Genomic DNA, 14,164 nt, shown 5'->3' on the forward strand with positions numbered 1-14,164 from the left:
TAAAATTTATTAATAAATTTTTTAATGGTTGATATTTAATATCCTTAATTGATTTTTTAATAATCGCAATATAAGTTTTTAATGTGGGGGGTTTTTTCTTTATTGAGGAAAGGATAATCTTATTCTTTCATATATGTATGTTCTGTCTAAATCTGAATTTGACAATATTTTGTTTACTATTTTATTTGAACTAATTCAAATTTAAAGGGTTCCTAATTATTAAACACTTATAGGAAAGCTTTTTAGGTGATTTTTCAAAAAATTATAGCGAATATATACCTATATATAAGTTCTTAATTGTTTCAGACAGTAATGAAATATTTGAATAAAGGTCAATCGATTGTGTTAAATTAAGATGGGGATACCCCAAATTTTCTGATTCTTTATTTTTATGTGCATAATGTTGAAATAAATTCTATTTGATTTTTATCTTAATGATTTTATGAAAACTAACTTATTTTTCTCTCATATTGCGATTAAAATTTGTTTATTTTTCATTAATTTTTCTAATCAATCTTAAGGAAATTATTGTTTACATACTAGCAAACAATACCATGTTGCGCGCGTGCGAAACGTGTTACGGACCGTTTTAATATTTAACAAAAAAACATATTTTATTGAACGGAAAGTAAATGTAAATATAAATAAATAAAAGACTGCAGTTAAAAAATAAATAAAAACTATGTTTGTATGAATAAAAAATAAAAGCATCGTTTTTAAAAACTGACGTAAATAATATCAATCAAACAAAATTTTTACTTTATTTTAATAAAGTTTTTTATTATTATTATTTTTTATATTCATTTTTCGATTTAAATGAAAATCTATTAAAATTGTGAAATTATGAAAATCTAAAACCGCTTTATGTATTTTCTAAAAAGCAAATTTTTTTTTTTTTGACTGAAGAATATTATTTATCTTGCTCTTGCAGACTTTAAACTCTAAATATTAATTAATTTTTTGTTGAATTTAATTGTTCATATATATTATAATAATTATTACCTCATTATCAGTGATGTAACACATGCAATAAATACCTGAAACTTTCATTTAGAAAAAATGCCTTTTAAAATCAATTACTTTTTATTTTTCCTTAATTAACTTCTGACATGTAAAATTTCTTATGTTAACAAGCCATATTTAAAAAAGGAATTCACTATTATTCCTTTAGAATCATAAAACATGTTTGATTATAACTATTTTTTGTTCGTACTCAGAAAAAAAATTATTTTCATAACATTTCATTTTGCTAATGAAGTGCATTTATTTTTTAGTCATTCATTTTAATTAAATTTAATATATTTATATTTAATTCTAAATAAATGATTTTTATATATAAGGGAAATATTTTTTTCTGAGTAGAAAATGCAAATACTCCTAAAAATACAAACACCTAAGAGAGTGTATGTTTATATAATAAAGTAAAAAAGATTAAAGCTGTTATAGGCCATCTATTTTTAGGAGTATCTGACATGAATTCATTTTGCGATAATCAATAAAACTACTTAACTAAATTAAAAAATTGTCAGCTTGTAAAATTAGGTATAATTGAAATAATGTAAATCGGGGAAAAAAATAATATAAAACTTGTAGAAAAAACCCTCCCCGTAAAATATGAATGGAAAAATTACAATTTTTAATATTAATATATTACAATATTTAATATTCGTATATAAAAAATAATTGCATTTTCTTACAAATGAATTTTATTAACGAGATGTCCAATAATTGGGACGAGTTTCATTTTCTCTGTCACAAAATCCAGACAAATTCTCACTACTCCAAAATATTTGTACATGTAGTAGAGGATACCTAAATAGAATGAGTAGACGGCAAACAAATGAATTGCATAAAGTCTGAAAATTTGGTAAATTCATTTTATAAAACTCTTTATATTCAAATTATAAAAACATTATTATTATTATTATTATTATTATTATTAATGAAGAAAAATTTCTTGTTTTTTTTCACACTTTTAATACTCATACGAGAAAATTTTTCTTTGATTTTAAAAAAATGCGTTGTATGTATTATGTATGATAATACTTACATCTTTTGATGCATTCGAGCTCTCGGTAATGATGACAAATTTTCTTTCATGCAATATTGTCGTGCACCAAGGACAACGTGTTTTATATATTCCATTTCATCTATTGTCAGAAAATCTATAGGAAATATCTCCTTGTCCTTTGGACTCATATCGCCCCATAGTATGAGAAGATTTGTATTATGGAAAACCCATTCTCTGGTAGTAAAGTATTGCAAAACTTCAAGTCCATCCGAAATTCGTTTTTGTACCCTCACCATGCTGTAAAGTCCTTTATATTTTTATACATGTACAAAATAAAAATATATAATTTATTCATTTTTTTCGAACTGTTTTTTTTAATTTGATAAATATTTTGAAACCTTTAACAGTTAAAGATGTTTATTTAGTTAGATTAATTAATTCGGCTTGAAATATTTATTATCAATCATATATATAATATATATATATTTAAAAATAATTTTGATGATTACTATTTGATTCAAGTACTTACAATCGTTTTTGTCTAAATAGCAACATCAGGAAGTCAATGAAGTATGCTGGGATAAGATGAAAGAAGAATACGAAAAGATTATGGATAAATTTACTTTTACGAATGTCTCCATCTGGATACCAAATTGCACCCTCAAATGGATATTCGCGCACGACTTTTTTTCCTTTTTCCAAAATCTCACCCCAAGTAATTGGCATTACTCCACTTTGCGTTATATTATAAACAGGTATGTGTTTTGTTCTGTAAATATTGTTAGTACCTAATTAGTCATATTATTTTTTCTTTTTCCATTTAAAAATTGCTTTACCCTCTTTCCCTATCGCGCATTTGTGATAAAATTTATTTCAGTTTTTTCTTATAAAAAACTTACTTTTCTACGGCAGTTGCGATTTTAAAAGAAATTCCAATTAAAGCGTTAATAGCCAAGTCGACGGGAATTACTTCCGCGTGATAATTGGCATTACAGTGCATTGATCGAATAACTCCTTTCCCGCCACCAACGAGTAATCCAACAGGTCCATTTAAATTGTCAACCCATCCTGGCATAGGCTCTGACCAGGCCGGAGTTACTAGAGAAAATTTTTTTTTTTTTATAATAATTTATAGTGTTATATACAGAATATGTAAATTAAGAGGAAATATTTAATTATCTTATGTACCAATTGACGGTCTGGCAATTGCTATCGGCAAATTTGGATGTTCATCGGCAACAAGTTTTTCTGCCAAACGCTTCGAATACGTGTATGTATTCGGATGGGGCTCCAATAACCTTGAAAGTTTTTATAAAACTTATATAATTGTTGATTATTTTCAATTAGTTCAGTACTTATTGTAGTATGTGAAATACTAAAACTTTCTGATCAAGTTAAGAATTTTTTTACACTCATATAATATTATAGAAATTTCGTATCGCAATAGTATATTGTGGTGTTATAGAAGTCAAGTAGGAAAAGCGTGTCATAGCAAGACTACAGTGAAAAATATAACGTTCCACTTTAATACATATTAGGTTATCGCTGTTCTTTTATTTTAGCTAACTTGTGTAACTTTTCGTAAAAAAAGTACCGATTTTTTTTTGAACTCAGTAAAAAAATAGTTTCTCATTACGATATCACACTTTTAGTCCAAGTTGGTGAAATCGGAAAATTCACAACGTTTATGATCAACGATTTTATAAGAAAAAGATATCTTTAAATGCATATTATTATCATTTTTATAAAAACAAATTTTTGCATTGTTTTTTGATTAAAAACTTTTCAATGAAAAATTTGTAGACAAAAAATTTATTATTATTTTTTAAAAAGAAAAATCCTATTTAAATAAGAATAAAAAATTAAGTTTTAATATTTATGTTATTGCAAGGTCTTAAACATAAGCACTCTAAACCACAAAACTGTAAAAAGAGTCTTAACAAAAATGATAATTTCGAAAATTTTTTCTTGGCATGAAAGGCAAGATATTTGCATTTGATTTTAGTGCCGATTACGAAAATGTCTTTAGTTCCCTTCTACAGTTTTGAGATTCTCAAAAGTATAATGTTTCTTCATTTGATTCTGTTGCAAAAACTTTTCGCTCGTCAATTTATAACATGGCAATGAAAATAAAATATTAATCTAGCCGGAATATATAAAGTGAGTTAGTTAATATATATATATACATACATCTATCTATTGGGAAAGTAATATTTAATGGCGTATTCATACTTGGGTGTGATGAGATCAATTGCACTTTCATCTAGCCATTGAATGAGGCGCATCACGTCTTGTGGATCATCAGGAGAATCGTAGACTCGTTCTCCAAGTTCTTCTTGATCCACGTGACAAAAAGCCGTGCTCAAATGAACAAAAGCCACGAGATTCTTGATTCCTTTGCTTAATTTCAATATCCTTTTGGTACCCACCTTGAAAACCAAACGGAATCTCGTTCAGCAATTCTATACCGAGAATCAAAGTATATCCTCAACTAAATGTGGTTATTTCTTTAACCACAAAGCCTAAATCAGTATAGTATTTCTTTAAAAATTTTCTTCAGATTTCCTAAATGTTTTTATAGAATTTTCATTAAAAACGTAAAATAACACTTTCCTCCTCTCTAGTGCTATTTTAGTGATAAAATTTCTACAAAGAGTTGAAAGCACCAGCTGTTAGTTGACACATTCAAAGCTCGGAATAACCAATTACAAGTTAATTAAATTTGATTTTGATGTTTTAATAATAAATTTGAAAGTTATGTTGAAAAAATTTTTCAATTTAAAAATTTCCAATTGTTTTTGCCTTAGTACCTATATAATAATAGATTCATATGAATTGTTGTTGAAAAAATAGTTTACCGTATTCATTTCAATAGAATCTTTTAGCTTTGCCTCCAATCTGAGAGTAGCCGCAAAGTGAAATATAATCTGAACCTCTTCCTGAATAATTGCTAGTTGATCATCATTCAGACCCAGATTTTCCTGTGTGACATCTCCTTGTAATGGTATTACATTCTTTATGACATTTGGTTTCTGCTTTCGAATTCTATTAAACATCTAGTAAAATGTAATATTCCTTTTTTTAATATTTCTGAACAATTTTTTCCAGTTCTCATAATTATGTGGCACAACATAATGAAAATAATAATGTTTGTCAAGACTTACAGGTAACTTAAACATCTCATTTATTCGCATATCAACGTTTCTGCCCCTTTTTGGTCTCATCAATAAATAGATTTTATTAACATCACTACAGCTATAAAGTAACTTTTCTACCAGGACTTTTCCCATGAGTCCCGTACCACCGGTAATAAAAATTGTTTTTCCCTTATAAAATTGTTGTATATCACTCAATTCATCCATCTTTTTATCTGCAACATACGATATCTTTTTTCAAAATCAATGATAAAAATAGAATTTACCAAAAAGTGTTTGACAAAAGAAATGATTTTTTAGGGAGTGACAAAAATTCAAATTGCCTTGTATTGATTTATATTTATCGTTTTTTGTGTCTATGTATATGTTTTTAATCTGTGGAAATTTCCATTGGTGTGTATATTTAAAAACGAGTTTATTTCGAAGTGACCGCTTCTGATGCACAGAGGAGGTAAGTTAGTTCAGTTACTCACTATATGTGTATTTCTCGTGGGACAAGCTGTTGTATAAGAATGGTCAAACTATATATATATATAACTTCATTCCATCTAAAGTAGAAATCGGTGAAAGGCTGATTACAGCAAATGGAAGTTTGCACTTGTTGCACTATTTTTTAATATTACAAAGGAATCGCTTTAATTTGCGTGTTTCGATTAAAAATAATTAGATGTTTTCTTATGTATTGCAATTTTGTATTGAACACGTTTTTTCCTTATTTCCATAATTACTTAATCCTGTTTGTCAATAATTCTGAAGAGTCTTAACTTTTTCATATTTTAATAAATAAATTAAAACGTTTTCTATATTATTTTTTTCTGACATTAATTAATTGCCGATTCAAAGTTGATGAATTTTCATTTAAAGTCTCATATCTATTCGTGAATTTTAAATAATTTGAATCAAATTTTTAGTTGAATTTATTTTTTTAAAGAATAGGTAACAGATTTTTTTTTATCTTTTTTCCGTTTTTAGTAATCATAATAGAAGTTATAAAAGAGTTTGAGCTATAAAAAAGTTGTAACCGAAATAGTTTTATTATATTATTATTTTTCTATTTATAAAGATATTAAACACGACTAATAACTAATAATACTAATAGTAATAGTAATAAGACATGATAATTCTCCACTTTCCTTCAGAGCTATAATCTCTGGGTTATATGCATCTGTATATTGTGCGTGAGACATTTATTGCATCTGTGTGAAAGTTGAGAACGGTCATGGTCAAACAACTTACTTTTATGAAGGTATATAGTGAAACCCATTGAAGATATTTGAAAATCATGAATCACGTTTATATTCATAAAGAACAGTAAAACAGTTACGCGATTAGAGTAAAATTATTATTTAGTATGTAATAGATTTTTTTTTTAAATCATCGCAGAAATATTTTTTTAATATATTTTAACTTCGTTTTATATACAAATTTATTTAACCTCTTTAGAAGACCAGTGTTTTTTCTAAAAACCAAATATTTAAAAACATTAAAAAAAATATATAATTAGGCATTGACATAAAAAAAATATAGTTGAAATAAATGAAATAATTAGTTTTGTTTTTTATGTACTGTTCCTAAGGAAACGGTTGTAAACATTGACAAGTATTAATGGGTGAACATTTTTTATAAAATTACCACGGAAGCGTTTTAAGATTGAAGGTAGTCTGAAATGATTTAATTTCATAAGCTAGATTTATGTTAATAAAAAACTCTTAATATTTGCGCGCGAATGTGAAATGACAAGTTTAACTTATAAAACTAAACGGATTAGATGTGCGAAAAGCATTTGATAGAGGTTCAACACGAGTAAATCAAACTTACACAACACCGTAAATAGCAAAGGAACAAAAAACAGTATAGTTCCTTACAGACTTTCAATCAATTACCGCACTTTGTGAACTTTTTATAACATCAACTTCAACATATTTCTCTTAGAAATCTCTCACTCCGGTCATTAAATTTTTGTTGCCTCACAAATACACATACATATTACGTTAGTTTTATATATTTATATCTGATGGTATAAAACTATATCTAAATATAATGTATACCTATAATGAAATTTTACGATATACAGTATTAAAATTGATTTTTATTTTTTTTAATATGTATAATAAATCAATGAAAACTTTTAATTTAAATGAGATTTTTTTAAGTTCTATGTTGCAAAAAATATTGATGTGAAATTTAATTTAAAAATAATTAATAATTAAATTTAAAAATTTATAATTTTGTTGTTACATTTTACATTGTGAAAAATAGACAACAAACCAGATTTATGCAACAAAATTTGGTTTGCAATATTTGTTGGCCAATCAAATTTGTTATCTCTACCAAATTTGAATTAGTTAAAAAGAAATTATGCGTTTCCTCATATTATCCAGACAAAAGAAAATTTTTATTGGACTAACCAAAATTTGCTTGAGACAAGAACAAACTTTGTTAGACCAACAAAAAGAATAAACAAATATTAACTGCAATAAATATTTCAAACATTTTTCTCAGTATAAAAAAATTCCCATTAATTGTTTAAATTAAAAAATTTTAAATTACTTGAAATTTTTTATTATATACCTCTTGTGTGTTTATTAAACTCTTAAAAATTTAATACTACTAGGTATTTATAATAAATTTAAAAAATAAAATGAAAGAAAATTTTCTCAATTCTAGAAAATTCTTGTAAAAAATAATTGCAAGTATTTCTTTAATATAAAAAATATGATGATTTTGTTGTTGGTATTTTTTATTATTGTTTTACGACATGTATTTATTTCGAAGTCCATTCCGGAATGTTTTGATTTCCTGTTTGGGAAGTAAAACCATAATAAAGCGCGAGACTAGAAGAATAAATTACATGCCTGTCATTTGCAAAAACACGGGTTAAATTAATATCCTGATTTTAATGATTGTCCAAGTCAAGGATCCAGGTTTTTAGTAAAAACGTTGCACACACCAGAATTGTGAACTGAACTGTGAGCACTGAGTTACTGAGCTCTAAAGTAGTCCGTACACTTAGTAAACGAATAGCAGTAATTCTCCCTCCTTTTACTTTCAATCTGTTTTGTTTTTTAATCCATTTTTCGATTTTGATTTTACCTTCTCTTCCGAGAACATGAATGATCGACTCTCAATCAATTTAATTAACTACCTTATACTTTAGAGCGTAAAACAAAATTTTTCTTAAGCGTTACGATAATAATTATCTCATTTATATGAGAATAAGTAACAAAATTCTTTTCAAACAAAATCGAGGTTCCTCTTCACTTTTTCTTTCTTTTTATTAAAAAATTAACCTTGCATAATCGAGCAATATACTTAATTTAACGCATCGTAAATGCATTCACAAAAACAGCTCGTTATATCCGAGAGGACTCCAAATATTTGGCTTGAGTTATAATTTAATTGTTATAATTATATTGAATCAAGAAAATTTATTTCATTAATTATTGATTTTTAAATTACATATTTCTTTTTATTTAGTATTCATATATTTTCGGCATAAATTATTGTGTACTATGTCATGTGTGAAAAATTTTTTAGTTTCTAATTTATTATGTGATTATAAATTTGCGCTATTATTGCAGCAAATAACGAAAGTTAATTAAAAAGATTTGTTAATAAATTTCATATTGTTACTAAATCATTATATTTGTTATAGTTAAAGCAGGAACAGAGTTGCAGAACAAAAAGAGTTACGGAAAAAAGTGAAATGTTAAGTTTTATATATATTTAAATAGAAAGATTATTTATTATTTAAATAATATTTTCAATTTTAACATAAATTTTAATTGATTTTAAATATTTATTTTAAGTTAAAATCAAACAAAGTTTTTAAATATATTTTTACTTAACCAAAAATAGAATATTTTTTTGAATTAAATATATTATTCTAACAAATAATGTTTTAATATTCTCTTATATAAAAATTTTGCATTTTAACATTTTTTTTTGAATGGTAAAATCAATAAAATATGTTTTTAAACAATTATTTTTACCATCATATTCGCATACTTGAATCTCTCAATAATCATCAGTTGATAATGTAGCATCGAAAGAGTCTAGTTTTCTAAATTTACTTATTATATGAAATTACCTATAATGAAAAAATACGGAATTTCATAGATATGGACAAAATTAAATCTCAGTCCTTAAATTCTACATTATTTGCTGTTTAATGTTCGAGTTAAGCAAATATTAATAAATCTGTGCAATAAAACTCAACAAGTCTTAATAGGCTTTCATTTCACTGTGAAAAAGTTTCATCGTGAATCAGTTTTCTTCGTGCTGTGTGAATCTTATAAGCAACAATTTATTTTTAAAAAAACACAAAATGTCAGCGACAACGGAATTAAATTTAATCGAGGACATTGCGAAAGATTATGCTCCTTATTTGAAAATGGATTTATCAAAAAAGGTAAGTAATGACAATGATGTATAGTTTATTATTGATAATTTATCGCGTATAGAAATGTTATCTTCTGTGATTGTCACACCGATATGCCTAAAGACACATACATACCAACTTTGTGCAACTAAAGTTACAACTAGTCGTATAAACGTAATGACTAGTGTAATCCTTTTCATTTTTAATGATCAATAAAATCTTAATAATGTTGTATTTTATAAAAGTTTGAGAAAAAATGTTTACTACATTTTATTGGTGCACATGCATTCAATATGTTTTAAATAAAACACTGTAATCTATACTTTTAAAGTTATATCAATTTTGTTAAAATTTTGCCGCCATACTTGAAATATTTTTATGAAAAAAGCAAAAAAATATTTTTCAGTTTTTTAAATCAATATTTTGTCTAAAAGAATAAAATGAAGATTTATAATCTCATTTGTTAACAAAAAAAGAAGCATTAATCAATCATTTTCTCAAAAGACGTAATAAAAAGGTGACATTTTTTTCTAAAAAAAACTGAAATTTCTACAATAATTAATATTTAATGAATGATTTATTATTGTACTAAAGCATCCATAATATTGATTCAATGATTTTTTCAATTTAACAAAATGTAATGTCCATTTACATTTTTTTATGTAAATTTTGTTGAGCTAAACATTTTTTTTTACAGACAAAAAATATTCATGACGCAGTAGAGGATATGCAGATGCGTTTAGAAGAATTTGAATCTATTATTAGAATGGTTAGAATCTATTAAATCAGTGTGTACAAAATTAAGAAACAAAAGTAGATTCTAAATCTAAAAATTACTAGAGTATGATTTAATATCAGGACTAATTTCAAATTGTAAATATTAATTTATGTTTCAACTTTATTTGTTTATATCTTTTAACTTGAAAAAACTTTAATTAATTTGAATTATTTAAAGCTTTTTTTCCTGATTTTAACTTAAAATTTTCATTAGACTCATTATTATAACAAAAAAATTGATATTTTTCTGTTTTTCCAATTACAATTTATGTTGTCAGATTCAATCGGAAAATGAGAAATGCACTAATCAGTATATTCCTACTTTTCGGATGATGTGTCCGAAAATAATAGAACTTTGCAAGAAAGTCGATCTTCTTGAACGCATTGTACTCCGTATAAATTATGATTTAACGGATTTAGAAAAAGATTTTGAGAATGCTGAAATTTATCTCGGATCTGCCGAAAAAAGATTTACGATTTTAAATCCTTTGACGTTTTTCGTAAGTTAAAATATAAAGCTGTATATGAAATATAATTTCTAATATTATTTTTAATCATTAATATATTTTTTTTTACAGAAAAAGTCTGGAGAACCGGTAGCGCCTCAACGAATTCCAACTGAGTTTCATCCTTCAAGAATTTTCCAAACGGACGAGTTTTTTGAAAGCCAATGATGAGAAAAGAGGTTTGAGATTTTTATTTACAAGAATGTTAGTTTAAATTTTTAAATTACACTTGAAAAAAAAATTTATATTTTCGTAAAGAAATTGTTACTCAATTTTTCTCGGTCAATATTATTTTTTACGATTTAGAGCAAAAATTGAGAAAAAATTTTGAGTCATTTCTATATAAATGAGAATAATTATATATGTACCAGTTTGATAAAACCGGTTTTACGGAAATGTATATGTGTACATAGATATACAAAAAACATTCCATTACTATGCCGAAATCATTGCAAATTATCTCGACGAAAGGTAATAAATAAGAAAACGGAAAATTCCTGTCCTTCATTTCGTGATCAAAATACTCCAAAATACAAGTTTCTCAATCTGGGTTGTGAAATATAAAATGAAATATTGTATAATCAAATTTGTGATCTTGAATTTCACACACAGAAATTGAAATTAAAAGATGCAGTTTTTATTTTCAAAATTATTTTTAAAAAAACAAACTATTTACATTTCTCATACAAATTAAATTGCTATTAATAATGATAACGCGAAATAAAGATGAAAATTCAATATTTGAATAAAATGCTATAATCTAAAGAAAGCTTTGTGAGCTCTTCCATTTGGTATTTGACCTTGAAGTCTTACTCTTCTAACTGCTTCTCTCAAGTGCTTTGGTTGCACTGGTCCTGATTCATCATGGGCTTCCATCACGTCTAAAGCTTTTCATTGAAACATAAAAGATTTTAATTATTTTTTAACCAAAGATTTTACTATTATTTAATAACAGAAAATATTTTTCGAACTGACCAAAATTCTTTTTTCAAATATATGAAATTATATTAAATTTATTTAAATTATTTTATAGCTGGAAATATTAATGATTTCTGCTTACTAACCTTCCTCAACAATTTCCCCAACAAATACTTTTGCTATGCCCGACATTGCAATTACAACGTTTTGAGATACGGAACATCCTGTAATTGTTTGCATAATCTATAACAAGAAGACAATAATGTTATGTAACTATATTTGATTCTGCCCTTTACTTTTTTATTATTGTCAGGAAAAAATGTTAAATTTAAATAAAAATTATAAATTTTATTAGTCTTACGCGTTTGATGGCTGATTTAGGGAAAGCTGCTCTTCGATACATTTCATATCTGTCTAATTGATCTTCTGTGAAATTAGACACTAAAACTCTAAAATAATTGACTAGTTAATTATTTTATAATTGTGTTGTTAAGGACAAATTGAATTTCATTACGCATTCGAAGATGAAAAATTTCCCAAAAAAACCAAAAACTTACTGCATTTTCTCTCTTTCCTCTTCCTCCAATTCTTTTTTACTTTTTTCCTTACTTTCTCTTCGCTCTTTAACATTATTTGGAGTCACATTGGACATAAGGATACTGTTGCCAAATAAATCCTCTGTGATTGGCTCGCGATTTTGTTCTGGAGGAATTTCAATTTCGTGTTTTATAATTTCGATATGATCTTCTATTACTTCCGATTTAAAAGGCAAAGATGTCTCTTCATTATCAGACTGTGATTGAGAACTCGTCGTATATTCAATATCCATCTATTAAAAGAAGTAAATATAATTAAAGAAAAATATAATAATTAAATTCTCGATTATTAAAGTGTTTTCTATTTTTTCTTACCACATCATTTTCCTTTGATTTTGAAGCAATGTCTTTATCTGTGCTACTTTCGTCCATGATTTCTTTCTCTCCCGAAGTTTCCATTGATGTCTGCTTTTCATCTTCCTTTGGTCCAACTTCAATGAAATCATTTTCATTTCCGGAATCCTCGTCTTTACCAAATATTTTATCCATCTGTTGATTCGTTTACATAATCAATATTATTATTACAAAAACAATTGAATCGTGAATTTCGAAAATGGCTTAACTCTGAAAACTGTATTTCACTATCAATTGTTATGCGAAAATGACACTTACTCTTTTTTGTTAAACAGTTTTTGAAATTCACGATTCTTAATTATTGTTTGTTAGAACTATTTTAATATTTATACTATTGTTGAAAGTTATATTTTTATTTTATTTCAGTGCAACATAAACATAACCTACAAAAAATTCCTCATCATAAATGTATAGTAAAAAACAATATAGAAATTAAAAAAAAAATTTTATTGAAATATTAATAAAACTTTGAAAACACAAGAAATTTTAATGAGAAATTTGTTTCGAATTTTAAATAATAATATATTATCAACTTTTATTATTATTGTTAACACTATTAACTATTATAATATATTACATTACTAATAATTACATTTCTTATGGTTAATTAAAATTTAATGTAAACAAAAAGTGAGAAATATATACCACTTGATTGTATATTTCACAAAACTGTCACAACAGTATAATTTAAGGTTATTAACCACACAGTTCCAAAATAAATGAAACGCTTATTGAAGTAAAAAGAGCTTCTAAAAATGTCCACTTGAGTGCTTCGATCGAGCAGAGGTCTTTTAGGGTATTTTCACACCTTGGTTATCAAAAACTACATTCTTCTGCAATACAAGGAGGTGTAATTGGGATCAGAAATCACGCGAAACTGACCCACCCCTGAGCCTTCTTGTGACAACCATCTTGGTTTTTTATCTCTTTCTTTTGTATATGTTAGAGAAACACGGAATGAAAACATGGCCACCACAACAAGGCTCTCACCAGATGGCGTATCGCAGTATTTCAGATCCCAATCATCATCAAAAAACCCCGACACGTAACTTCCCAACCCTGGTTAACTTATGGATTTTCTGTATTTTAAACTGACCTTAAAAGTATTCTTGTTGCAGGCTTGTCGAATCTCATTAAACTGGATGTTGTACTATTTACATCCTTAACCAGGCACAATATTGGTTGATAACGGTATCACGACGAGGACGCTGAAATATTTGTCAATATTCTTTTGTTTGGATAAATATTGGGCAAATTTATCTCACTGCAAGTGAGGGGAATGGTTTCTCAACTTCAAGTTATCAAAACATACATTTAAACGCCAGTTAAGACAATTATAAATTGTAATTCTGTAATCACATTATTTGTCAAAAAGTATAGTACATATTTTACCAATTAAATAAATATATTTTTGATTCGCGAGTGAGTTAAGTGTTCAAAGTGTAAGTGATTTTTTTTATATTAGG

The 14,164-nt window shown here is 26.0% G+C and overlaps 3 protein-coding genes across 8 annotated transcripts in view; 1 reads left to right on the forward strand and 2 right to left on the reverse strand.

Annotated features, from left to right (window-relative positions):
- Positions 1-1,613: 1,613 nt before the first annotated feature.
- The window catches only part of LOC127278306 (putative fatty acyl-CoA reductase CG5065), a 28,563-nt gene continuing 16,012 nt past the window's right edge, over positions 1,614-14,164 (reverse strand). Inside the window, exons 1-9 of one of the 4 annotated variants that reach the window (XM_051299958.1) lie at positions 8,022-8,221; positions 5,176-5,381; positions 4,870-5,067; positions 4,244-4,440; positions 3,200-3,309; positions 2,911-3,109; positions 2,541-2,780; positions 2,051-2,308; positions 1,614-1,856 (exon numbers count right to left, since the gene is read on the reverse strand). In XM_051299958.1, coding sequence (XP_051155915.1) covers positions 1,694-1,856; positions 2,051-2,308; positions 2,541-2,780; positions 2,911-3,109; positions 3,200-3,309; positions 4,244-4,440; positions 4,870-5,067; positions 5,176-5,381; positions 8,022-8,028 — 1,578 coding nt within the window. In that variant the 5' untranslated portion in view covers positions 8,029-8,221 and the 3' untranslated portion in view covers positions 1,614-1,693. Of the gene's footprint in view, positions 1,857-2,050; positions 2,309-2,540; positions 2,781-2,910; positions 3,110-3,199; positions 3,310-4,243; positions 4,441-4,869; positions 5,068-5,175; positions 5,382-6,402; positions 6,446-6,984; positions 7,120-8,021; positions 8,222-14,164 lie in introns of those variants that run through there. The other 3 variants (XM_051299960.1, XM_051299956.1, XM_051299957.1) reach the window with 3 other exon arrangements.
- Positions 9,198-14,157, forward strand: LOC127278312 (uncharacterized). 2 transcript variants are annotated; one of them, XM_051299971.1, is made up of 5 exons: positions 9,198-9,577; positions 10,245-10,316; positions 10,603-10,824; positions 10,903-11,009; positions 13,065-13,231. In XM_051299971.1, exons 1-4 carry the CDS (start codon positions 9,494-9,496, stop codon positions 10,996-10,998), a joined length of 474 nt encoding a protein of 157 aa, XP_051155928.1. In that variant the 5' UTR covers positions 9,198-9,493; the 3' UTR covers positions 10,999-11,009; positions 13,065-13,231. The 2 variants fall into 2 exon arrangements, with proteins under 2 accessions (XP_051155928.1, XP_051155927.1); XM_051299970.1 differs by lacking the exon at positions 13,065-13,231 and adding an exon at positions 13,817-14,157 and having other exon boundaries at positions 9,199-9,577.
- On the reverse strand, positions 11,446-13,498 carry LOC127278308 (transcription initiation factor TFIID subunit 11). Of its 2 annotated transcripts, none has more exons than XM_051299966.1 (6): positions 13,344-13,498; positions 12,660-12,833; positions 12,306-12,577; positions 12,110-12,197; positions 11,895-11,991; positions 11,446-11,717 (listed from the first exon to the last, which is right to left on the reverse strand). In XM_051299966.1, the coding sequence occupies exons 2-6, from the start codon at positions 12,831-12,833 to the stop codon at positions 11,584-11,586; spliced, it is 765 nt and encodes a 254-aa protein (XP_051155923.1). In that variant the 5' UTR covers positions 13,344-13,498; the 3' UTR covers positions 11,446-11,583. The 2 variants fall into 2 exon arrangements, with proteins under 2 accessions (XP_051155923.1, XP_051155922.1); XM_051299965.1 differs by having other exon boundaries at positions 13,291-13,437.

Source organism: Leptopilina boulardi, unplaced genomic scaffold, assembly GCF_019393585.1.
Source record: "Leptopilina boulardi isolate dan_hultmark-lab unplaced genomic scaffold, ZJU_Lbou_2.1 LbouV2_202, whole genome shotgun sequence".
In the NCBI taxonomy this organism is placed as follows: Eukaryota; Metazoa; Arthropoda; class Insecta; order Hymenoptera; family Figitidae; genus Leptopilina; species Leptopilina boulardi.

Excerpts from the sequence above, each read along its gene's own strand:
- LOC127278312 (XM_051299971.1), top strand. The coding sequence starts at position 9,494 with ATGTCAGCGACAACGGAATTAAATTTAATCGAGGACATTGCGAAAGAT. Across the intron at positions 9,578-10,244 it reads AAATGGATTTATCAAAAAAG|ACAAAAAATATTCATGACGC; the intron begins GTAAGTAATGAC and ends TTTTTTTTACAG. Across the intron at positions 10,317-10,602 it reads TTGAATCTATTATTAGAATG|ATTCAATCGGAAAATGAGAA; the intron begins GTTAGAATCTAT and ends TTATGTTGTCAG.
- LOC127278308 (XM_051299966.1), bottom strand. The coding sequence starts at position 12,833 with ATGGATAAAATATTTGGTAAAGACGAGGATTCCGGAAATGAAAATGAT. Across the intron at positions 12,578-12,659 it reads AATCAAAGGAAAATGATGTG|ATGGATATTGAATATACGAC; the intron begins GTAAGAAAAAAT and ends TTCTTTTAATAG. Across the intron at positions 12,198-12,305 it reads GAGGAAAGAGAGAAAATGCA|AGTTTTAGTGTCTAATTTCA; the intron begins GTAAGTTTTTGG and ends CAATTATTTTAG.